The 26,941-nt window shown below is 41.0% G+C and overlaps 1 protein-coding gene across 1 annotated transcript in view; it reads left to right on the forward strand.

The window, feature by feature from the left end:
* Window positions 1-2,616: 2,616 nt before the first annotated feature.
* The window catches only part of lrrc2 (leucine rich repeat containing 2), a 36,084-nt gene continuing 11,759 nt past the window's right edge, over window positions 2,617-26,941 (forward strand). Inside the window, exons 1-5 of the mRNA XM_059969088.1 lie at window positions 2,617-2,741; window positions 5,136-5,361; window positions 6,823-6,979; window positions 14,844-14,980; window positions 26,760-26,905. Of these exons, the coding sequence (XP_059825071.1) occupies window positions 2,617-2,741; window positions 5,136-5,361; window positions 6,823-6,979; window positions 14,844-14,980; window positions 26,760-26,905 (791 nt within the window). The remainder of the gene's footprint in view (window positions 2,742-5,135; window positions 5,362-6,822; window positions 6,980-14,843; window positions 14,981-26,759; window positions 26,906-26,941) is intronic.

Here is a 26,941-nt window from a genome sequence, read left to right on the forward strand (position 1 = left end):
CATTTCTGAGCTTGAGGGCATTGGAGACCTGGAGCAAATGTAGTTGAGACACAGAAGATCTATAATTTACTTTAATAGTAAAAAAGAGTTGACAAACTGTATTTTTGTTGTAACATTTGTACGAGGGGTGATTGCTAAGTTTGTGGCCTAAGGTAGAAGGAGTCAATTTTAGAAAATCTAGCACATTTATTTTTCAACATAGTCCCCTCCTACACACTTAGTCCAACAGTCATGGAGCAAATGGATCTTGGACTTCCAGAAAGTGTCCACAGATGGGTGATTGATAAGTTTGTGGCCTAAGGTAGAAGGAGATGAGTTATACAGCTCTCGTTACATGCACATGCAGGTCAACTCTTTGAGTGATTATGCAGAAAGTTTGAAGTTTCATCTCCAAGGCCACAAACTTATCAATCACCCCGATGATTAGTTAACTGATGAGTTATTAACTTCAAACTTTCTGCATAATCACTCAAAGAGTTGACCTCCATGTACATGTAACGAGAGCTGTATAACTCATCTCCTTCTACCTTAGGCCACAAACTTATCAATCACCCATCTGTGGACACTTTCTGGAAGTCCAAGATCTGTATGCTTCACAACTGCTGGTCTAAGTGTGTAAATGTAGGAGGGGACTATGTTGAAAATAAAATGTGCTAGGTTTTCTAAAATTGACTCCCTCTACCTTAGGCCATGAACTTATTAATCACTCCTTATATGTTCCAAAGTCAACGTAGCATACAGATACTAAACAGAAATAGGTTCCTCAACCCATGATGACCATGCCAACCAGCAGGTACCTACTTATATCAGTTCAGTTCAGTACAGTTCAGTTTCAGTTTATTGTCATTTAGAAACCACAAACTAAGTGTATACCTCAGATAAATACTTTGTGGAGATTTGTGATATATATGATTATATGATATATATGTACAATGTCTGAAATACATCTTATGGAAATGTTTGTTTGATGATGAACCTGCAATAAAAAAAATTTTAAAAAAGAAACCACAAACGCAATGCATTTAAAAAATGAGACAACGTTCCTCCAGAATGATACCACAAAAGCACACGACAAAGCAGACAACACCAGAAAATCCACATAACATTTGGTCATCCCCAAATCCAGAGTCTGGAGAGGCTGCTGCATATTAATATCACGCTACCGTCTTAGCGCGTTATCCGGAAAGGAGCTGCAAACCCACCAGACAAAACAAGACTACCCAGACACACCAAGTCAAGAGACCAACTCTACCACCCAACAAACCAAAAACTAAAGCTGTAAGACCTACACAAAACCACATAGTTACATATAGTTATAGTTAACATATAGTTACAACAGTGCAGACATTACTATAATTGATAAAAAAAAACAGACCATGGGCATATACTGTACAGTAAATCCCATTTACTGCCAACCAGCTAGTACTGATCTATATACAGTAAATCCCATTTACTGACAACCAGCAGGTACCTATCTATGTACAGTAAATGCCATTTACTGCCACTTGGTCTGGGGTATGCTTTGGCAATTCAAGTTTGTATACTTCACATCCATCAGATCCCCATCTCTGCCTCTTTTACCAAGTCCAGCCTATGCAGTTTCTCTTCTGAAACATAATATCCTAGGATGTTGAAGCGCTACCATATAACTCTACGCTCTCGCATTAGAGTGGTGACCAGAACTGTATGCAGTCTGGTTTCAGGTTTGAATTTTCAAAGGCAACTCTACTGATGTGAATGATCATATATGGTTATGTACCCTGAAATCATACAAAGAGAGCATGACTGCTGGACAACGATAAAGCTATTATTTAACCTAAAAAATTAACTATGCGTCTATTCCCACAGATGTGGCCTGACCTACTGAGTATTTCCAGTAATTCATAGTTTTATTTCAGTGATTGCCACTTTAAAGTACAAAACAACTTTTAAATGCAAATCAGTCTAACAAATGCCCATAAACCATATCTTACCTGATTGTTCTCTAAAGGTATAATGCTTATCATAATATAAACGTGCATTACAAAAACTTGTAAAATAATCAAAACATTTTTGAACACATGTTGAGCCCAAATCTCTCACTGTTGTTCAGGTATAAAACTCTAATCCTTAGTATATAATACAGGAAAAATTTTTAGAGCCTATGGTGAATATAAAACTTTTGCAGTATTTGATAAGACTTATTTGTCAATTTGAATTTACTTTACAGGTGTAACATTGTTGGAATAATTTCTGTTTCATATTGAATGAAACTTGCAATAGCAATCAGATCATGACTTAAGGTAACTCTGTGGTCAAGCGAAGTAAGACCCACCAAGTCATGAACTTTAGTGCACGTTGGGTAATGCAAGATTGACAGATATTCTGAATGGCAAGACTGCTTTAGGGTAAATATCAGTATGGAGTAGAAAAATCAGAGAAGAAAGGAGAGTTTTTTTAAAATATAAATTATAAGAAGCTAAAGTGACCACTTCGAGGGAGTATGTTTTTGCCATAAATCATGTTCATGGAAGGGTCTTGCTCCTGATTGCTCACTTTCATTTGAATCCGAATTGTTCAACCCTTTTTGTATTGTTCTAACTGCAGAGTGTACAGCAACAATTGGAAGACTCCAAAATGGCTCCTGTTGTGGTTGTTTTTGACCTGTCTTCTGTAAGGTGTATTTGGGAAGGAAGAATAAAAAACCATAAAGAGCGGCAAAGAAAAGAGAGGGAAAGGCAGGAGAGAAGTGCATTAGTGAAGTAAGTTCCCTTGGTTGTTTACACTAAATTAAAATGTACTGTATTTCCCTTTAAACAATGTTCAAATTCTTTATTAAAATCAAATCAGTAGCAACATGGTCATGATCTGCATTGCTAACCAAAAACATATTTTCTGTTACTCTTTCTTTCCCTGCCCATTTCTGCTTTAAGCACGGATAACTCTTTCAGTTCCTCCCTGGTTCATTCATCCCTCTCTACCCATCTCTCTCTGTCCTCTGGCACATTCCTCTGCAACCAAGGCAGGTGCAACTCCTTCATCACCACCTTCCAGGGACCTAAACAGCCTTTCCAGATGAGGCAGACATAACACATGTACCTCCTCCAACCTGTTCAATTGCATTCAGTGCTCCTGATACGGCCTCCTCCACATTGACACAGACTGGGCAACATCTTGGTTGAACATCTCTGCTCAATCCACAGAGGCTCCCATATGCCAGCTATTACAGTTCCCCTCCCCATTCCCACATTAACCCATGGGTCTCTGACCTCTTCCAGTGCCAGGGCAAGGCCAACTTGAGCTAGGAGAACACCACCTTATTCCACATGGATAGGCTAAATCCAATGGCACGGACATTGAATAGTCCAAATTCAAGTAACTCATACTTCCTCTGTTCCTTTCTCTCTCCTTCTGATCCACCCATCCTCTCATACCCTCTGCTTTCCATATCCCTACCTCCTACGCCCCCTACTATCTGGTTCCATCTACCTATCATCCATACACACTACCTACTTGGTCACCTATGCTCACCTTCAGCCCCCTATTACTGTTTCCATTTGCCCAGCATCTCTCCCTTATCTGCTTCCATTCATCAACTTCCTTTCTTATCAAATTCCATAATCTGTGACCTTTTGCTAACTCAAGTAATCACCTCCCACTGTTATCGTCACCCTTACCTCCCACAAATGGTTTCACCTGCCCATCACCCCTCCTCAATTGGATCTACCTATCATTTGCCAGCTCCTGCCTCCCCTCTTTATACTGGCTATCTCCCCTCTACACTCTCAGTCCTCAGCGGGGGTCTTGATTTGAAACATTGACTGTCCCCTTTTCCTTCTCAGGTGCTGTCCGGCTCACTAAGAATCTTATTTTAATTTCTCACTGATGGAAGTTTGAAAGGATTAATGTTTAAACGTTTAAATCCATTCACTTACAGATTAAAGGCATTTGTTGAATTATGACATTATGAAGCTTTCATTAACTTACTTTAGAGGAATTATTTTGCATAGATCCTGAAAATGGAGAAGGAGCTCATGAAGTACATCATTCAGAGGGTTATAGAGTGACACAGCATGAAGATAGGCCCTTAGGCCCAACTCTTCCATGGCAACCATGGTCCCCGCCAAGCTAGATCTGCCTATATTTGCTAAATATCCCTATTATCTACTCCAATCTAAATACTTATCCAAGTCTTTTAGATGTTATTTACATATAGGGGGATCTCATTGAAACCTTTCAAATGTTGAAAGGCCTAGACAGAATAGATGTGGAAAGGATGTTTCCCATGGTGGGGGAGTCAAGGACAAGAGAGCACGGCCTCAGGATAGAGGGACGTCCATTTAAAACAGAGATGCAGGGAGATTTCTTTAGTCAGAGTGTGGTGAATTTGTGGAATTTATTACCACAGGCAGCTGTGGAGGCCTGGTCATTGGGTGTATTTAAGGCAGAGCTTGATAGGCTCTTGATTGGATGCGGCATCAAAGATTACGAGAAGAAAGCCAGGGAGTGGGGCTGAGGAGGGGTAAAAGGGTCAACCATGATTGAATGGTACAACAGACTGCTCCTATGTCTTATGATCTTATATATGTACCATCCTCTGCATGAAGAAGTTGCTCCTTAGATCCCTTTAAAGTATTTCACCTCTCACCTTAAACTTATGTTCTCTAGTTTTTAGTTCACCTTCCTGGACAAAAAAAAGACTATGTACGTTAACTCTATCTATACCCCTGGTGACCTCTTCAAGGTCACCCCTCAACCTATATTCCAATGAATAAAGTCCCTGCCTGCTCAACCTCACTCTATAACCTAGACCCTCAAGTCCTGGCAGCATCCTTGTCAACCTTCGCACTCTTTCCAGTTTGATGATGACTTTCCTGTTATAGGATGACTAAACTTATACCTGCTTTGCTGCAATGCAGGCTCTAATAGGCAGAGGAGGTGAAAGGAATGAAGCTTGAGGCAGGACCAAAAGATAGTCACTTTTCCGTTATTAATGATCAATGTGGCAGCAGTACAACTTGCACTACGTGTGTGCACATATGCCACATCAGAACCAGTTTGCCAACAGTCACACATCTGTAATTAAGACTTAATATTTGCACTAATTCATAGAAATAATACAAGACTCAATTTCATTTGATTATCACTTATTTAAGGATCAATGAGGAATGGACACAGAGACTTGAGCGTAGAAGAAGAGCCATTAAGAGTTACATTGAGCGGGACAAAGATGGAAAGAATGGTGAAATGAACATTCAAATGCAACACTTGAAAAGGAAACTTGGAAAGAACACTCAGCTCCTAAATTTTCTGGACTTGACAACAAACACCATAACAAAGGACAAAAGATTTATTTTTGAACTGCAAGGATTGGAATGGAAGGTTTGTTGTGTTTAACAGAATTTACTTCCTATTGAACAGTGGATCAATTTCTTTCTGTATCCAGCTACTGATATTGGAATACAATAGAATAGTCAAAAGAAGTTCCAAGTTGAATCAGGATTAAGGCAACTCGAATGATCTGGGTAAACAGAATCCATTGTTCAATATATATTGGCCGCATAATTTTTCCTTTAACACATGACTATATATGTACACTTCTCGAGAAATAAGAAATCTGTACCATGGCATCTGTAAACTGTTAGGCAAAGTTTCTACGTATGTCAGTTCTGAGTAGAGGGTCTGTTCTGTCTTAACATTGTTGATGCAACGTTTTGACTGTGCTGGATAATAAGACCATAAGGCCATAAGATATAGGAGCATAATGAGGCCATCTGGCCCATTGAGCCTGCTCCACCATTTCATCATGACAGAATCATTTCCTTCTCAGCCCCAATCCCCAGCCCCCCTTTCTCCCCATATGCTGACTAATCAAGAATTTATCCACCGCGGCCTTAAATTTACTCAATGATTTGGCCTCCACAGCCACCTGTGGCAATGAATTCCACAGATTCACCACTCGCTGGCTAAAGAAATTCCTCCTGCTCTCCATTCTAAATGGTCATCCCTCTATTCTGAGGATGTGTCTTCTGGTCTTAGACTTGTCCACCATAGGAAACATCCTTTCCAAATCTACTCTGTCAAGGTCTTTCAACATTCAAAGGGTTTCAATTAGATCCCCTTTCATTCTTCTGAATTCCAGTGACAATGCTTTGAACTATAATCAGACGGTAACAGGAACTGGCCAATGGTTTATTATTGTTTCAAGTACTGAAATAGAGTGAAAAACTTTGTTTTGTGCGACATCCAGACAGAATATTCCAATATAGGCACATCAATTAATCATCATGAGAACCAAGAGAAAAACAATAGTAAAATACTGTTACAGCCACAGAGAAAGTGCCGTGTGGGTAGACATTGGTGCAAGAGCCATGATGTCGTAGATAACATCCAGACATTTAGCTGAATCACATGGAGCTATTGCATCAATGTCAATTCAGCAATTAACAGTACTTGCATTCTTACTTGGCTTCACAGTTTACTGAAATGATTAGAATATATTCCTTGCTTTCATTGGCTCAGGTAAAGAGAACAAATTAATGAAGGTGCAACATTAGGGAGACTGTTGTGTGAATGCAGCAGTTCAACATTAATTGGGAGTTAGGGGAATATTCAAATTTAAAGAGTTAAAAATAACATAAAATATTTTTGATATTTTATAAATGTTAACAACACGCACCCTTTAAGAAATAAGGTTACTTATTGGATATCTATGAGCAGACATAGCTGTCATCTATGGGGTTGGCTGTTCCACACAATGAACCAATTGTATCCAAATCATTGCTAGACAGTTTAGAGGTAGTTTACTTTCTGATGTGATTGTACCTTATGTACTTATGGCAGGAGGTTCCTGAATCCTTAACGGAGAAGACTTATCTCAGAGAGTGGCATATTAAGAAAACAAGCATAGAAATCATTCCATCATTCATTATCATGTTCCAGGATCTGATTGTAATGGATTTATCCCGGAATTGTATCAAGGAGCTTCCAGCTGAAATAGGTAAAAAAACACTAACATTTTGCTGAGGAACTGGGTTTGAATTTGTTCTTAAATTCACGCATATACATACATGGTAAGTTGGGTGCCTGTCACTTTAAATTATATACTTCTATGAAGTAAATACTAAAGTTAGTCTATTTATTTATGAATTACTCAAATATAATTCACGGAAGTTGTATAACTAGAGACACAGTCTGCAGATATTATTTAGAGCAATGAACAGGAACCTGACTGGTTAAATAGCTTTGGGTTGTGCGGAGTGGGATGAGTTGGGGAGGGTTTGCAAGGAAGGAATTGGCAGCATTTTAGGTTCAATCCTGCATCAGGATTGAGTGTGGAGAGTGAAGAGAGTGAGGAGAGAGGGAGTTGTGAGACTGGGGCCTGTCAATGAATGGTAGACTGAGAAGGGGTGAAGGATGATGGGGCAGAGGGTGCTCGATAAGGGAGGGAGGATGAAAATGGGAATCAAATGTAAGTGAATGAGAAGGTGAAGCCAACAGTAAAAGAGGAGATGGAGACAGGTGGGAGAGAGGAGGGAGTAGGTGGAGACAGCTGTGTCCTTGTGATAAAAAGGAAGGCAAAGGGCTCACAGTACGGAAGGCGATAATAGGAACCAATGGGGCAGAAGTGAAGAGCAGATGAAACCAGATAGGTTATAAAGAAATCCAATGGTTAAAATATGAGGGTAAGAAGTGAATGGAATGGTGGGGGGGGGGGGGGGGGGGAGGGGAGATAGGGATATGGGGATGATGGGGAGGCTGAGAGGAAATGGGAAAGGAGACAAAACAGGAAGAACTGGAGGTAGACTGGAAGGAGAGGGGAAGGGTGTAAACACAGGAGGGAATCATTTCCTGACATTGGAAAATTCAACGTCTACAGCATTGGGATGTAGACTGGAACATGAGGTGGAATATGTAGTGTCATTCCTCTAGTCTGCATTGACCTCACCCTGGTAGTGGAGAAGAAAGAGGAAAGACAGATGAGTTGGGTTTAGGAACAGGAAGTGGAGTTGAAATGGCATACACCTGCGAGTTTGGAGTGGCCACTGGAGACAGAGTATTGATGCTTTTCAAATTGATTGCCTAGTCTGTGCTTGGTCTGGCTGATGTGGAGAAACCACAAGGCAAACACTAACTGCTGTAAACAAGGCTGGAGCAGGGGCATGTGAATCTTTGCTTCTCCTAGGAGGGCTGTTTAGGCCCATGGATGGTTGTGAGGGATCTGTCCATCATCCTTCACCCATCCTCAGTCCACCAATCTCATGGTGATCCCTATCTCACAACCTTCCCTTCCCCTTCTCCCCCTCCGCCCTCTTCCCGCTACAGACTCAGTCCTGATGCAGTGTATTTTGACCCAAAATATGAACTATTCCTTCTCCCTGCCTCCACCTCCCAGAGATGCTGCTGATCTCCTCCAGCAGATTATTGAATCAGGTGGCTGGACTTTTCTCACTTGCCAAGAGAAATGTGTATTCACTTTTTACATTCTGCTCCTTTAATGGACCAAGGGAAGGAGCATAACGGAGTCTATGAACAGTTTCCTCAGTGGAGATCTATCTATAATGCCATGCTACCACTAAACAGTAAGGAACAGAGGTTGCTAATTTTCTCATGAGTCATTGAAGTTAGTTCTCTGCTCCTCTAAAGCAGGCAGGTTTATGTCTGGTTTAAATCAATATAATTTTATAGAGACCATGAACATTTCTATTACTCCCATTTTCAACTTGGTTCTTTCTTGCTTTAACCTACCAGATAGGAGAAAAGGTTTTTTAACTGGGTGCAAAAACAAAAAAGCGAAAATACTGTATGTATTCAGCAGGTTAGGCAACACTTTGGAAAGAGAATCATGTATCACATCAATGCTCCTTTCACCATGACAGCTGCTTTCCGTGTATTGTTTGGCATCAGATATTTCCCTGATTATGTTATAATTGGATATACAGAGTGGGCTCTTAACAGGGTTCCTGGTACCAGGCTTTTCCTGACTGCTTGCAGAGGATGGAGATTTGTGGAGCAAATCTGTTGGACAATAGATTGAATGAATATAGATGATTGATTGTGAAGATTGGAGGGGGTATTTGGAGTGAGGACCGTGAGCTTAGTGGATTTGGAGGGAGAATGATGGGCAAAGAAATGAATGATAACAGAGGGGTTATTAGTTGCTGGGAGTATAACTGGAATACCCAAAGAAATGATTGTGAAGGTTGTCATGGGGAGAGAGATCCCAAAGAGGTAATTAGGTGGTGAGGCGTGTTTGGGGATAGATGCAGGTGCTCTTAAGGAAACGATTGACGTCAGGGTATGAGGAGCAGATGCTGAAGAGACGATCTGGGAAGGATGTCTGAGGAGAGGATTGTGAAGGATCAAGAAGTTATGACAGGAGGTCAAGGGAAATTTTGAGGAGGGGTTTGCGGAGAAATCCAAGAGGGGCATTAAGACATCAATGAAGGGAAGGGGGTGGGTTTGGATGGAGCGTTCCTTGTCCTAACAAATTCCCCTCGTACAGTATTGGTGGTTAGGGAACTCTGATTTTACATTCCATTAATAGCACTGCATCACAATGACATAGCGTTCCCCTTGTATTTCAGGTGATATAACACATTGTTACCCAATGGTGCAGGTAATTGTACTTCCTCTACATATACTCATGTAACAAGCATCTGCCGCCATTCATTAACATGATAATTAAAACATTCACTGACAACAATGTCATCCACCCACCCCCCCCACCCCCGCAATTCATCTAATCTTTTCACAACCAAGTGCACAAATGAATGCTGTGTGAATATAAGAATGGCGAGGCTTTATCCATTATTCAATTTTTATATACTAATCAGATATGCAATTTGCTGCTCCCAATTCCCGTTTGGTTAACTGAATTAGAAAATAGTGATTTTGGTAGTTTACTTATTACATTTCATATACATATAATACCCTGCTTAAGAGTTTTACTGCTATGCTGTAGGCATTTCATTTTAGCAATTCTGTAAGAGCATTCTGTTCTGCTTTTAGATGTTTGGGTTTGAGCTGAAGGGGCTATGTTGTCCAACTTAGGAGTGTTGTGTCGGCCAGTCAGAATGGTGGAATTGGGAGAACATTCTAGTGTACGCTGGGCTGAGAGGTTTTGGAAACGAACACGGGTGTGGGTCTTTTGGTGGGAGCCGGGAGCAGACAGGAGGGAAGATGGCTGAGGATGCCATCCCTGTTGCACAAGGAGCTTTGTGCAGGTGAATGGCTTCAAGGAGGAAGGCCAATACTCCACTGGGGGAGCACGGTTGTTCAAGGTGGATTTCGAGTGAAACTTGGAAGGTGGCGTGTGCTTTCACGTAGACCATGGGTCCAGTGTGTGAGTTAAAGACAGCTTCAAGATGAGCTCCAACTTACACTTACATTTGGACAGGGTTAACTGTAATGGGCCCATTTTAATTTATTCCTTTTCTTTTTCCTACTAACTGTTCAGTAAAGTTGACATTTGTAAATATACGTTCTTTATAATTGTATGCAATGTACAATCTGTTATTTCTTGCCGGTAGCTAATTAAATGAGGGCAATATTTGCACAGTATTTGCACAGATTGGGGTTCAGGTGGTTGAGATATCCCAACTTCCCAGTTTTGGAGGGACCCAAGTCATATCAACCCTAGACGTACAGAGTTTGAGAAAGGTGGTTTTCTCTCCGCTGAGTCCAGTGGCTGTTCGCAAGGAGCCAATGAGCCATATCTCTAGAGATGCCCGGTGAAAAGGGGTTTTATACAGTACATGTAAAAGAAAGTAATGAGATTCAGGAGGAATAGTCCTTGTGTAAGATTTAAGGATTTTCCAGTATACTCAAATTCCATCAAGAAGAAAAATCGCATGGCTAGAATTTTTCCAATATGCATTTCTACACAGAGCAGGGGCACTGCTGATCAATATGGTACAAAGCCCTGAGTGTGTGATATCCCATGTGAACAGCACTCAGAGTGTTGTGTGTGCTAGAAGTTAAATTTTGCATGAGTAACTATTCACAAAGGAACTTTGTCCATGATCTCCCACCGTTGCATGGGTGCAAGTCAGTGTGTGCCATGAACAGCCTGCTACTGGAAGACGACATATGGATTCTACTTGTGTTTGAGTTGGCTCCAAATAACTCAAGGTTCAAGGTTCAAGGTACATTTATTGTCAAAGTATGTATGCAGTATACAACTCAGAGATCTGTCTTCTCCAAGCGGCCACCAAACATAGAAACCCATGGTAGCCAATCAAAGAAAAACATTAAACCCCCCACACACAAAAAAATCAAGCAGATGGCAACAACAAGAAGATCAAACCCCAACGCACCCATGCAAAAAAAAACCAAGTTGTGCAAAGAAGAACATCAAATCCCCAACACGCAAAAATCAACAAGCAAATCACGCAAACAGAAACAAGAAAGAGTGTGTGGAAACATAGAGTATAAGACACAAAATGAAAGAGTCCAAGAGAGCCACAGGCTAATTCATAAATCTCAGACCCAGAACTTCGGCAACATCCTCCAACATTACAGGGGGGGAGGGCAGGAGGGGGGAGAGAGAGAGAGAGAGAGAGAGAGAGAGAGAGATATGGCACTGAACACTCTCTGGCCTTCTGCACTCGCCTTCATGTCTCAATCTTCCTCGAACCACGAGTTACAACAGTGGTGTGCAGAAGAGCATCTCTGAATGCACAACAGATTGAACCTTGAAATAGATGGTCTACAGAGCAGAAGACCACACAGGGTTCTCCAGCTATACCTAACAAAGCGGCCGCTGAGTGTAAGCTGCACATTGAGTTCAGCAGCTCTGCAGTACTCTAGGCTGCCACTCTTTGATGGATGGTAGTAGAATCATACAGAATATTCATTTTTCATGTGTTATTCTGTATCGTGAACATTAATGGGACAATCCCACATGGGGACCTGAAGCCTGATTAAACTCTGGTGAAGAGTGAAAGATTTAAGTAGTTATTCTATTCTACCAGGGAACAGTGAAGAACAAAAAGAAGCAAAAGTTCCTCTTCCTTAACCTTAAGGTGCTCAAACTAATTGCCACACCACATTCACATGGCCACTTTGCCACAGACCAGGGCTTATAACTACATGCACAAAATGCTGGATGAACTTGGCAGTTCAGCAGCACCCAGGGGAAGAACAGTCAATGTTTCAGGCCAAACCCCTTCTTCAGGACTGGAAAGGAAGGGGAAAGACACCAGAATAAAAAGATGGAGGAAGGGGAATAAAGATGGCAAGAAGGTGATAGGTGAAGCCAGGTGGGTGGGAAAGGTCATCAGCTAGAGAAGAAGGAATCTGATAGGAGAGGAGATTGGACCATAGGAGAAAGGGAAGGAGGAGGGGCACCGGGGGAGGTGATAAGCAGGTAGAGAAGAGGTAAGAGGCCAGAGTGGGAAATAGATGAAGAGTGAAGTGGGAGGGAACTTTTTTTACCGGAAAGAGGGATCAATACATGCCATCAATTGGAGGCTATCCACTCAGAATATAAGGTATTGCTCCCCCACCCTCAGGGTGGCACAAGAAGAGGCTATGGGCCAATATGTTGGAATGGGAATGGGAATTAAAATAATGGGCCACCAGGAAGTTACACTTGTGAGGATGGAGTGGAGGTTCTCAACGAAGCAGTCCGCCAATTTACGACGGGTCTCACTGAAGTAAAGGCGGTCACGTCAGGAGCACCGATAATTAACTGCTTTAGTTTACATTCCAAACCACCCAAATAAGATAATTTATATATTTATCTTACATTTAAAATCAAGTTTTGTATAGACAGAGATTAATTGGGCTGGTTGAACTATCGAGGACAGCATACTGACAGAAAATAAATGGGCAATTACTATTTAGTTCAGATCTTTACTGTGTCCCTTTGATTTTTGTTTTAGAGCTTTCTCTCCAGCATGAGCTAATAACAGAATCAATAATTCCCTTTCCCTTGGGCTAAATCTGCCAGCAGTAGATAGATGCAATGTTGCAATACAATGAGGCTATCTATCTTACATTTAATCATTTATGTTTCATTAATATCAGTTAATTAAATACATCATTAATCTAGCAAATCTCTACTATTTTGCACAGTTGATATATCATCCTAAGTTGAGTCATCCTTTCCTTTTAATAATTCATTTCCCTCTTGCTTTAATTATTGTGTAGATTTTTGGTACTTATTTTCTGTAGTCAAGGCATGGCATACTCTCTTCTTTAAACCATTGAATTGCTATGATTTTTAAATTTACTTGTATATTCTGTACTTGAGTGACCACAGGACATATTTTCCAATCATGAGGTGTAGTGACACAACTTCATTCATATCTCTTTGTGCCGGAACACTAACTTATTTAATGAAGATTATTTTTGAACTGACCTTTTAAATACCTGGAATTGTGAAAAGCATTGCACAATTCAAATATTTTGGGAGCTTTTGGAACAGTTGTTCAATGTGTCACTCAGTTCTAATTATTTAATCTTTGCTTCATCCTGTATTTATTGACGTCTCTGTTGTAATTTTTATAAGATCAAAGATCTAATATCTAAGATAAAATCTAATATTTTCCACTCTCCCTTCATGCATTCATCAAGCAACACAGGTTAAATGTGGACACACCAAGTGCTCCACATGCAAAGATGCAAGCCACAAAGGACTCTTATTTTGATTACAAAATAAATTTTCCTCTAATTGCAAAGTTTTTCATAAAAACTGAGTAACACAAAAATGACTTCCAACACATGATAAAAACAAAATATTTGTTTGTTTATAAAGAATAATAGATTACCATTTTAAAGAAGTGTGCAGAAGTGCCTTCAGTCAATATTTATCCCTCACGTAAAATCAGTGCATATAACTTTGGGTGGGACTGTGCTGACAGCAAGCTGGGAAGACTGTAGAGAACCTTTAGTCCACTGCAGTGTGCACAGCAGCATGTTCTGGACTCTGAACACTGCAGCAGAGGAGTCAGGAATATGTCAGGTATATGCAGACCTGACCTCGCCCTGTCTCCGGTTCACCACAAGCTGAGGGGCCCAAGACACTTCATATCTATTGCCTCTGCTTTACAGCAGTTGTAGTTGGTCCCTCACTGACCTTTGGTTAGAAGGTAAGCTTTTAACATTATTTTTCTTTATTTCATTGTATGCTTATGCTATTAATTAGTTACCAGCATTTTTACATTCCACCATGTCCATCCATGGCCTCCTCTACTGTCATGATGAGGTCACACTCAGGTTGGAAGAGCAACATGTTATATTCCGTCTGGGTAGCCTCCAACCTGACGGCATAACATCAACTTCTAGAACTTCTGGTAATGGCCCATCCCCCTCCTTCTCTATTCCCCATCCCCTTTTCTCTCTCTCAACTTATCTCCTTGCCAGCCATTGCCTCCCTTTGGTTCTCCTCCTCCTTTTTCTTTCTTCCATGGTCTTCTGTCCTCTCCTATCTGACTCCCCCTTCTCCAGTTCTGTATGACTTTTACCAATCAACTTCCCAGCTCTTTTCTTCAGCCCTCCCCCTCCCAGTTTCACCCATCACCTTGTGTTTCTTACTCCCTTCCCCTTACCGTCTAACTCTGACTCCTCACCTTTTTTTCTCCAGTCCTGCTGAAGGGTCTCAGGCTAAAATGACGACTATTTATTCTTTTTCATAGATGCTGCCTGGCCTGCTGAGTTTCTCCAGCATTTGGTATGTGTCACATACTCTTAAATTTAGATGTAATAAAATGAAGGGAAGGAATTTGGACAAGAGAAAAAAATTACTACATGTAAATGAAATTTTGCTACCTAGTTCTTACCAGACTTCCCAGTGCAGTCCTTTTGACATTTACACAGGTTTAAGGTGCTGAAAGCCAAAATGTCTGGTGTTTTGACAGGCAAGATGACCAAACTGAAAGAGCTGAATGTTAGTTTCAACAAGCTCACTTCCATTCCACCAGAGCTTGGGAACTGTGAGAACCTGGAGAAACTGAATTTAGCAAGTAACCTGAAACTGGCTGAGCTCCCATTTGAGGTAATACTTTTACGTTATGTCTATACATTAATGATCGGTGTGACTTCTAATTACGTCACTGGTATTGTTGAATTCATGCATGTTGTTTGTTTGCATCTGCTGAAGCACTGATTGCTCATTGATTGCTCATTTAAAGTGTATCACTGTGGAACTATTCAACTTGGTCAGCATGGCTGAATTGGGCCTGTTTCTGTGCTGTATAACTTCATAACTTTAGAATTTGCTACTCTGATTTCCCGTGAAACATAAAAACAAGAACTAGAGGATTTAATTAATTAATCTACGCTACATTTATTACCTTCAAAGATGTGTAATTCTCCAAAAATTGGTAAATGGTTCAATATTATCATAGTACTGAGACACAGAGAAAAATATTGTTTTGCATGCCATTCATACAGGTAATTTTAGAGCACAAGTTCATTAAGGTAGTACAAAGGGAAAAGTGATAACAGATTGCTGAATATAGTGTTACAGTTCTTAAAAACTGAATTGCCGATAGACAATAATGAGCAAGGCTATGACAAGGTGAATTGTCAGGTCAAGAGTTCAACTTAATCGAAAAAGCAGTCTGTTCAAGGGTCTTATAACAGCAGGATACAAGCCTGAGTGTGTGTGTTTTCAATCTTTTGTATCATCTGCCCAATGGAAGATGGGGGGTGGGAGCAAAGCGATGTTGTTTGGGGTGAGAGACGTCTTTGATTATATTGCCTGCTTTCCAAAGGCAAAGGAAGTGCAGTCAGAGTCCATGGGGGGGGGGGGGGGGGGGAGCGGGAGGTTCATTTTCATGATGGAGTCCATAACTCTCTGCAACTCTGCGATTGAATGTGGAAGTTCAATGTCTAAGTAAGCACAACAAAATTCAAAAAGAATTTAAATAATTCAAAGCTCCTTAAAACATTTCTAACATTTTTCCAAGTTATTCCCCATTTCCTACCTTTGTGTCCTTTCCAAAATTAGTTGACATTTGGCCTCTTTCAATTTGCCTACAACACCTTTTCTGAACCTTTCCAATCAGGTCATCACTCTTCAAAAACTGCATTTCCAGTGTAACATAATTAAATCCACAAAATCTTGTCTTTAACCCATGTAATTTTTAAAAAATTCTCAAGCATGTATAATTCTCCAAAAATCTTGGAGCAGTACTTTTTTTTTTAACCATGACTATGATCTGTGTTGAGAAGTCTTACTTGTTTCATCTGTGGACACAGCTCCCTCCGGCCGGCTCAATAGATGTGCATTGAAGGGCTCTTGCCAACTCCTAACAGCTGAACCTGTCAATACCTAGCAGGATTGAGTGCGTTGGCAGGAGATTTGAGCTCCTTGGAGATTATTTTTGTAGGATAGCTTTGTTGTGGTATTGAGTGTATCTTGGTAAAACGGAAGGAGTTACAGGGTCTGCTCTTAGTTTCATCTGGCATGGAAATTGGACCTGGGACCAGAGGGCATTGGTGGCCTTGCACTCTCTCAGACTGGGAGAGGGACTTGTCCAATGCCTGGTAGGTTGGAGGATGGAATAGGGCTATCCACCAACCTACCAGGCAATACAAGTCCAAATCCTGCAACAGGACTCATCAGTACATCCTGACGCAAGGTTTCAGCCCAAAATGTCAACAATCCCTTTCTTCCCTCAGATACTGATTTACCCATTGAGTTCTTCCAGCAGAGCGTTTGTTTCCCTATGGTTACGAAGAATCTGCCATCAGATTTCGGAATGGATGTTGAACCCATTAACGCTATCTCACTACTCTTTTTCTCTTCTTGAACTACTTAAATGATTTAACTTTTTGAATGTATACATCCTTCTTATAGTAATTTACAGTTTTTAAGCATGTGTAATTCTCCAAAGATCCTAGAGCAGTACTTTTTTAACCATTATTATGATCTGTGTTGAGAAGTTTTACTTGTTTCATCTGTGGACACAGCTCCCTCCGGCCGGCTCAATAGATGTGCATTGAAGGGCTCTTGCCAACTCCTAACAGCTGAACCTGTCAATACCTGGCAGGATTGAGTGCATTGGCAAGAGATTTGAGCTCCTTGGGGGTTATTTTTGTAGGATAGTTTTGTTGTGGTATTGAGTGCGTGCGGGTGGGACAGAAAGAACTAAAGTTAGTTTCAACTGGCGTGGAATTTGCAACTGGGACCTGGGGGCATCGGTGGCCTTGTACTCTCTCAAATGGGGAGGGAGTAGTTGTCCGGTGCCTGGCGGGCTGGTGGATGAGATCAGGCTGGATGTTGGTGAGTAAATTATGGGTGTGGGAAGAGAGGAGGGAGGGCAGTGGCAAAAGAAAAGAAAGGAGAATTCTAGAGAAAATGATGTTGTTAAATGTGGACCAGAGTGAGTCTGCCTGCAGGAACACATACACCACTACCCTGAGAGCCAAGTTTTCTTGGTTTCAAGTTTCTTTTATCCCACATTTTCATTTTCACAGTGCAGCATTTACTAGTTTTCTTCCTCCCAAGCCTGTAATGACTCATTCAGATGGAATTCTCACTTAGTAAACAGAATCATCAGTGATATTATCTCCAATTGTTGAAGTGCTGAAACAGCTGAATGCCCAATAATTGATCATATTAGTGCAAATAATGGTAATTAAGTTGTTGAAACTCTGCAAGACTGAATACAATGATAATAGGGTACCAGGAACAGGATTGGGAAACCAGCTCACAGGTTAACAGAACAGAGACACAAGAAACTGCATATGCTGACATCTGAAGCAACAAACAGTTTGATGATAGAACTCCGCAGTCAAACAGCATCTGTGGAAAAAGGGAATTGTTGGCTTTACTGGTCAAAATCGTGCAACAGGACTCATCAGTACATCCTGATGCAGGGTTTCAGCCCAAAATGTCAACAATTCCTTTCCTCCCTCAGATACTGATTTACCCACTGAGTTCTTCCAGCAGACTTTTGTTTCTCCATTGTCAGAGTCTGGCATCAGATTTCTGAATGGACATTGAATCCATGAACACTACCTCACTACTTTTATTTTTCTTTTTGCACTACTTGTTTAACATTTCACATATATATACACACACACACGCAAAAGTTTGGGCAACCCTGGTCAAAATTTCTGTTACTGTGAATAGTTAAGTGAGTAGAAGATGAACTGATCCCCAAAAGACATAAAGTTAAAGATGAAACATTCTTTTTAACATTTTAAGCAAGATTAGTGTATTATTTTTGTTTTGTACAATTTTATAACAGTCCATAATGTACTAGTTAGGCACAGGAGTACATTTTGCCAGAGACTCATTCCACCGAGACGTAACGCTGAGCGGCATAGGAAGTCATTCCTACCTGTGGCCATCAAACTTTACAACTCGTCCCTCGGAGTGTCAGACACCCTGAGCCAATAGGCTGGTCCTGGACTAATTTCCACTTGGCACGATTAACTTATTATTATTTAATTATTTATGGTTTTATATTGCTATATTTCTACACTTTTCTTGGCTGGTGCAGCTGTAATGAAACCCAATTTCCCTTGGGATCAATAAAATATGTCTGTCTGTTAGAGTGGAAAAAAAAGAAAGGAATACCATGCAAAAGTTCAGGCACCCCAAGAGACTTGAGCTCTCAGATAACTTTTACCAAGGTCTCAGACCTTAATTAGCTTGTTAGGGCTATGGCTTGTTCACAGCCATCGTTAGGAAAGACCAGATGATGCAAATTTCAAAGCTTTATAAATACCCTGACTCCTCAAACCTTGTCCCAACAATCTGCAGCCATGGGCTCCTCTAAGCAGCTGCCTAGCACTCTGAAAATTAAAATAAATGATGCCCACAAAGCAGGAGATGGCTATAAGAAGATAGCAAAGTGTTTTCAGGTAGCTGTTTCCTCAGTTCATAATGAAATTAAGAAATGGCAGTTAACAGGAATGGTGGAGGTCAAGTTGAGGTCTGGAAGACCAAGAAAACTTTCTGAGAGAACTGCTCATAGGATTGCTAGAAAGGCAAAACAAAACTCCTGTTTGACTGCAAAAGACCTTCAGGAAGATTTAGCAGATTCTGGAGTGGTGGTGCACTGTTCTATACTGTGCAGTGACACCTGTACAAATATGACCTTCATGGAAGAGTCATCAGAAGAAAATCTTTCCTGCATCCTCACCACAAAATTCAGCGTCAGAAGTTTGCAAAGGAACATCTAAACAAGCCTGATGCCTTTTGGAAACAAGTCCTGTGGACTGATGAAGTTAAAATAGAACTTTTGGCCGTAATGAGCAAAGGTATGTTTGGAGAAAAAAGAGTGCAGAATTTCAGGAAATGAACACCTCTCCGACTGTTAAGCACGGGGGTGGATTGATCATGCTTTGAGCTCGTGTTGCAGCCAGTGGCACAGGGAATATTTCACTAGTAGAGGGAAGAATGAATTCAATTAAATACCAGCAAATTCTGGAAGCAAACATCACACCATCTGTAAAAAAGCTGAAGATGAAAAGATTAAAAACACAAAATGCTGGCAGAGCTCAGCAGTCCAGACAGCATCTATGGGAGGAGGTAGTGACGATGTAGACCCTCCTGATGAAGGGTTTCGGCCTGAAACATCGTCACTACCTCCTCCCATAGATCCTGTCTGGCCTGCTGAGTTCTGCCAGCATTTTGTGTTTAATTTATTTCCAGCATCTGCAGATTCACTCGTGAAGATGAAAAGAGGATGGCTTCTACAACAGGATACTGATCCTAAACACACCTCAAAATCCACAATGGACTACCTCAAGAGGCGCAAGCTGGTTTTGCAGTCCCTCAGAGTCCCCCGACCTAAATATCATCGAAAATATCTGGATAGACCTAAAAAGAGCAGTGCATGCAAGACAGCCCAAGAATCTCACAGCACTAAGTCTTTTGCAAGGAAGAATGGGCAAAAATTCCCTAAACAAGAATTGAAAGACTTAGCTGGCTACAGAAAGCATTTACAAGCAGTGATACTTGCCAAAGGGGGTGTTACTAAGTACTGACTATGCAGAGTGCCCAAGGTTTTGCTTTGGGCCCTTTTCCTTTTTTGTTATTTTGAAACTGTAAAGGATGGAAATTAAAAAGTAATCTTGCTTAAAATATTAAAGAAATGTGTCATCTTTAACTTTATTCTTTTTGGAAATCAGGTCATCTTTTACTCGCTTGGCTATTCACAATAACAGAAATTTTGACCGTATGTACTAATTGTAATTTACAGCTTTTAATATGAAGGATTGCAACATACAGTGCTGCATAACAACAAATTTCATGGCATGTGTCAGTAATATTAAATCAGATTCTGATTTTGAAACAGAAAGCAGGTCTCAACAAGAGGTGAGGTGTTTTGCTGATACCCTGATATCGAGAGGTTTACAAATCCATGCACTATATTAATACAGATCATGGTGTCCATTTAGTACTTTACAAAGGTTCTTCTGTAGTATCCAAATGGTAATGGTTCCCTGCAGGGGGCAGTTTCCAAAACCAACATTACATTTGAAAGCAACACACACACTGCTGGAGGAACTCAGCAGGTCAGGCAACAACTATGGAAACATTGTTCTGGAAATGTTGCTCTGGAATTCCAGTATCTGTAGAATCTGTTTTGTTAATTACATTCTAAGCGTGCCCGTCATTTTGGAGAATATTCTCACCATTGCAATACATTAATATTGTTTTTGTCACTTGCTGCCATTATACAAAAAGCAGAAAGAGACACAGAATAGTGTCAGAGGATACATGGGAAGTACTAGAGGAAAGTACTGCATGTACTGGGTTGCCAGGCAAGTCAGCTTCTGACATCTGTGCCCACAGACTACTCAGTGGAAGTCACTCCCGTAAATGCAGTGGTGTGCAGAGAATCAAAGGGACATCAAAAAAGCCCTGATAGTCTTTCATTGCTTTTCAAATGAATAATATCCAATGAGTTTTTGAAGGGGCTACTGGTACACATGCAGAACATTCGAAGAGTCCAATGAGTCAAGCTGCATGTGTGGAGGCAAAAAAATGTAAGATTATGCTTTGGATCGAGACACTACAGATTTGAGGGGATACATAAACAATTTTCAGCATATAACAATGACTGAACTTAATGCAGTAGATCAGATCAGGAGAGGGGCAAGCACATCTCTGCCTCACCTAAAACAGCTGATTAGATCCCTGGCTGGGGGTGAGGGGGGAGGTAAAGGAACAGGAACTTCCTTTGGGTGCAAGGGTAAGCGCCAGGGAAGTGGGGGTGGGTGGGTGGGGATGGATGAGCAGACCAGGTGGTCCCAAGGAGACCACTCCTGGTAGCAAGCAGGTAGGTGGGTGAGTGGAGGATGGGATGCTGGAGAGAGAAGGGGGGAGATGTGAAAGGTGGTGGCTTGTACTGGAGTTGATAGAAAGGCCAAGAAGATGTTGTGTTGGATGGGAGGCAGGTGGGGTGAAAGGTGAGGTCCAAGATCAAAATTAGAATCTCAGAATCAGAATCAGATTAAATATCATTGGCATGTGTCATGAAATGTATTGTCAGCAAAAAAAGCAATCTATTGCTGTTCTTTCTGGGCTGATGGGGAAGTGGGTTGTCAGAGCTGACATACAGGAAGTGGAGCTCCATCAGCTCAGGTAGATGGGAAGCCACACTTCTGAAAAGGAAGACATCCCAGAAGGCCTGGAGCAGAAAGCCTCAGCTTGAGGGCAGATGTGGCAGGAACGAAGAAATGGGGTGGCATCCTCACAGGAGGTGGACTGGGAGAAGGTAGCTGCTGAATTCCATATGGTTATAGATTTTAGTGGCTAGTCCACCGTCTGGGTTGGAGATGAAGATATCCAGAAATTACCAAGGCAATTGTGAGGGCAGGGTGGAAGATGGTGACGAAAGTGATGAAATTGATGAGTTCTGCGTGAGTGCCAGAGGCTACACTGATCCAGGTTTTGATGTAGCAGAGGATGAGTTGGCAGGGTTTTAGACCTGGGTGGCTGGAGTGTGCCAGAATAGGTTTGGAACAAGAGCTGTTCACTTAGCCAACAAAAGGACTGTAGCTGGGGCCCATGGGTGCAGAGTACGCTTGTGTGTGCAAAGTGGGAAGAATGAAAAGGGAAGGCAAGGGCAAGTTCAGCCCAGCAGATGAGAGTGTTACTGTGCAAGATCTGGGCAGAAATCTAGCCAGGTTACCTCACTGATCAAACACAGAGAAGTAAACTTCAACCCAGCCTGGCTTCATTTCCAAAGATATTTGCAGACAACCAAAACATCTGCATCATACTCGCAACGTCCCTTGTCTAAAGGCAAAAGTTGCACTTTTCACTACAACGGGACTCTGATGAACTCTGTACCAAGCCAAAAAAACAAAAATGCAGCTCTGCAGTCTTCAGCCTGTCTCCACCTCCTTCACAGATTAATGTTGATTTATTCACCTCTGAGCTTTATTTTGTAGGTTGTCATGGTGACAACATTGTTCTCTTTGACTAGGTGTGCCACTGGAATGTGTGCCTGAGTTGAGTGTCCTGAATTTGACCGGCATTTAGAGCTTCTAGCGTCTTTCACTCCTTCACAACTAAGGTGTGTCCACCCTGCAGAGTTTAAGGTGAAGCGTTTTATGAGAGAGAGTACGTTAGCACATGAACAGGTTGCGTTCTTGATAAAGGTAATCTGTTTTGAAAGGGACATCTCACAATTAGTCTTGGCTGTCAAACCCTAGCATCCAGTCTTTACAGGTCATGTTTTTAAATGAAAATGCTGAGCACAGATCAGATATAAATCAGTGCAGACTGCATCCATAAATATGCATCAGGATTCTGTAGAGGAGTGTAGTGACAGCAGTGTTGGGTGGAATTACAGAGCTACGGGCTATCGTGGTGCACTTGATCAACACACACAAAATGTTGGTGGAACACAGCAGGCCAGGCAGCATCTATAAGGAGAAGCACTGTCAACGTTTCGGGCCGAGACCCTTCGTCAGGACCCGAAACATTGACAGTGCTTCTCCCTATAGATGCTGCCTGTCCTGCTGTGTTCCACCAGCATTTTGTGTGTGTTGTTTGAATTTCCAGCATCTGCAGATCTCCTCGTGTTTGCATTTGATATTCACAAGCTTGCAAAAGACCTTAAATGTTTTCACAATGCTTCAAGTGGACTTTTCACCCCTGGTTTCCATGTGCTCAACAATAAAACTGAAAGAGCCATTACTCACAGCTCATTGAAGGTGGGGGTGAAGTTGTGTGAAACTTGAGATAAAAAAAAAGTGGTGGAGATACACTGAAATCAGCATTTCAGGTCACCAACTAGTTTCCAATGTTAATGTGTATTTCTCTCTATTATGGGGCAGTAAGTCAAGAGCATGCCTTAACACATTGGTTTGCTATAATCGCCAGACTCCTGCACACCCCCTACCTCCCAATTTCTCAGTTCCACGCACCATGATTCCAGATGTGACCAATCCTGAGGACTGTGGGGTGGTGCATCTTGGGAGATCACATAGGGGGGTAGGGTATTAACACTAAATGGCAGGGTGCTAAAAAAAATCAATGAACCAAAGAAACTTGAGATTCAAGTCCGTAGTTCTCCAAAAGTGGCAAGATATGGTGCTAAAGCAGTCATGTTTTATTTTATTTAGTGATGTCATGCTACCCCCATCAACCCCCAAACAGACGTGATTAACCCTAACCTAATCATGGGACAAGTTACAACGATCAATTCACCTACCCGGTACGTCTTTGGACTGGAGGAGGAAACTGCAGGACTGTGGGAGGAAATCAACACATTCCATGGGGAGGATGTACAAAAGACTCCTTACAGAACGGTGCCAGAACTGAACTCCAAACTCCAGAATGCCCCAGGCTGTAATAGCATTGTGCTAACCTCTACACTAACGTGACCCTTTTAATATAACATCTAGAAAGCAGAAAAAGAATGATGATGTGCTGTTGCGAAATGGCCAAATCAGAAATAATGCAACTTTGTGCAGACTTCTGAATGCCTTGCCGCCCCCTCAGAAAATACGATCCCAGCAGTTCTGTAATGGCATTAAACTATCCCCACTGATATCTGGATTTCAGCATTTGTTTCATGTAGAATTATTTAAGTCAGACTCAATACAAATTTAAGAGTATGCCCTATAATACACACATCAATAAAAGAAGACAAGGAATAGTAAGTTATTTTATGAAAAGAATTCCCATAACCCACACACCTAAATTGAAAAAGGAAGCAAGGCACCCTCACTACCTAACTGAAATATCAGCCACTGATAAAGCATCAGCTTTTGTTTACATTATATTTTGAATCCAAAGTCAAAGCCAAGTCTATAGTCATATACAGGAGCACATATGCACAGGCATCATGGCACATAGCATTAGGTATGTAACATTGACAAGAAAATCCTAAATTAAACACACTGTGAATTAGACACAAATTTTTTACAAGAAAGCACACAATTAGAACAAAAAAAATCCCTTTGTAATGTAAAGTGATCAAGTGGTCACCATGTTGGTGTTGCTACATTTAGGTAGTGATTAGGATTGTGAAACTTGGTTCAAGAATGGATGATTGAAGGGAAGTTGCTGTTCTTGGACATGGTTGGTGTGGGACTTTAGGCACAATGTATTTTAGGGATTTAACCATAAAGAAATTTTAATACAAAATCAATAACTTTGTAAAGAAGCATGGGAGTAAAAAACAAAATTGAAAATACCAAAACACCGACTCAATTTAAGTAAACCTTCAAGCGTTGAATGTACAGATTCCATTAGATTTTGCTGGGTATGATTAGAGTTTCATCATTGCACAGAATTGTTTAATATTAAAATAAAATTTAAGCTAAGATTTCCCTTACAAACGCAGCCCGTTAGAGTGGTGCAAATAACTTTTCAGAGTCTGGTGTGTTCTGATTATGTCAAGAATTTTAAAAAAAGCAATGGAATTATAATGCATCCTGCCCAAAAATACATTTACCCAGGTGTTGTAGATTGCCCCCAACAAATAGGAAGAGATTTTCTTCCTAGCCACCAAAATATTCTGCTTGTTAAAAACATAAGAAATAGGAGCAGGAATAGCTAGACCATCTGGCCCATGCTCTGCCATTCAATAAGATCATGGCTAACCTGGCCATGGGCTCAGCTTCATCTACCTGTCCTTTCCCCATAACTCTTAATTCCCTATCTATGCAAAAGTCTGAGTCTTAAATATATTTAATGAAGTATTCTCCACTGCATCCCTGTCCTGGTCTAGGAATACCAATACCCTTGACTGGAATAGCCCACAAAAAGTAGTGGATATAGCCCAGGTAAAGCCCTCCATATCCCTGAGTATCCACCTACACAGAGTGGGCACAGTCACAGGAAATCAGCATCCATCATTGAGGACCCCTCCACCCAGGCCATGCTGTCTTCTCACTGCTGCTATCAGGACTCCACACATCCAGATCCAGAAACAGTTATTACCCCTCAACCATCAGGCTCTTGAATCAGAGGGGATAACTCACTCCAACACTGAACTGATTCCATCCCCTATGGACAACCTATGGACTCATTTTTAAGGACTCTACAACTCATGCTGTCAATATTTATCCCTTATTTATTATGATTATTACTTTTTTTCTCTTCTTTATATTTGCACAGTTTATTGCCTTTGCATATTGGTGTTTGTCTACTTATTAAGTGTGTTTATCTCAATTCTATTATTTTCGTTATATTTACTGTGGATACTCATAAGAGAATGAATCTCAGGGTAGTTTACAGTGACATATATGTGCTTGATACTAAATTTACTTTAAACTTTTAGAATTCCATAGATTCACTACTCTCTGGGAAAAGTAGTTGCTCCTCAACTACATCTTAAATCTATTCCCCAAAATCTTGAGGTTATCCCCCCCCCAGTTCTATGCTCACCCTCCAAGTGGAAACTACTGTTCTGCCTTCATCTTATATAACTCTTTCAAAATTGGATATGTTTCTATATCCCCTCTCATTCTTCTAAATTCAGAGGTTATAGCCCCAGGCAACTCATTCTCTCCTCATCCATTAACCCCCTCATATCCAGAACCAACCTTGCAAACCTCTTTTGTAAACATAAAACTTCACAGGAAAGTAAGGGTGAAATTAGAGGAGTATTTGCCTGAAATGTTTTTTTTCTTTCGTTAATATTTTCTGCCTTGTCGGTGCTGCCCAACTCCACCCCCCACCAAATTAATATAAAAGATTTTTAGGAAAAGGGGATGACCATGGACACCTCAAGTCTAGTTCATAGTTTATCCATATTGGTTCATAGTGCTTGGTAGCCCCCACTTAACAAAACTACTTTGGGAAGATGCCAAACTATAGCTTGTGGTAACATATGGACTCATTATAATAAGCATCTTGACTGTGGCTGCCACTGCTTTGTGTAGCAATTCAGTCCCCAGGGCCTAGTGATATAAATGTACAAGTGTATTTGTGGAAAAGGTGAAAAGAGAACATGGGTAAATGTGAAAAATTGCATTTTGAGATAAATAAGAGATGACACCAAAAATAAAGGAGGTTCCTGGTTAATGCAGAAATATTGGCATTCCCACTTGTGAGTTTTGATTCTAGCTTGTACAAAGGCTCATGGTCCTCTTACCCTCAGACTGCTTTGTGGTTCACTTTTCTGTCACATATCTTTTCAAATGTTGTATTGACTCTTCTGGCAACGAAACCTCCATGGAGAAGAAGAGCATGGCAATAGGTCTGAGGTTCATTCTTCACTCTTATTTCTAATAAAACAAAGAAAGCTTAATCAATATAAAAAAGCTAAATTTCTATTCAGTGAGGTACAAGGTTTCAGGTATTAGTTTAATGTGATGTAACATAAGTTGAATTTTGCTTGTTTCAGCTGCGTGATCTGCAGAAACTCAGCCACTTAGATCTGTCCTCGAACCAGTTTCTGAGCATGCCCATTTGTGTTCTTCGGATGTCCAACCTCAAGAGCCTAGATCTTAGCAGCAATAAACTGAAGGAACTTCCTCAGGATCTGGACAGGTAACTTCTTCACCAGAATCTACAAAAGCTGTAAAA

The sequence above is a fragment of the Hypanus sabinus genome, chromosome 5 (assembly GCF_030144855.1).
Source record: "Hypanus sabinus isolate sHypSab1 chromosome 5, sHypSab1.hap1, whole genome shotgun sequence".
Taxonomy (NCBI): Eukaryota; Metazoa; Chordata; class Chondrichthyes; order Myliobatiformes; family Dasyatidae; genus Hypanus; species Hypanus sabinus.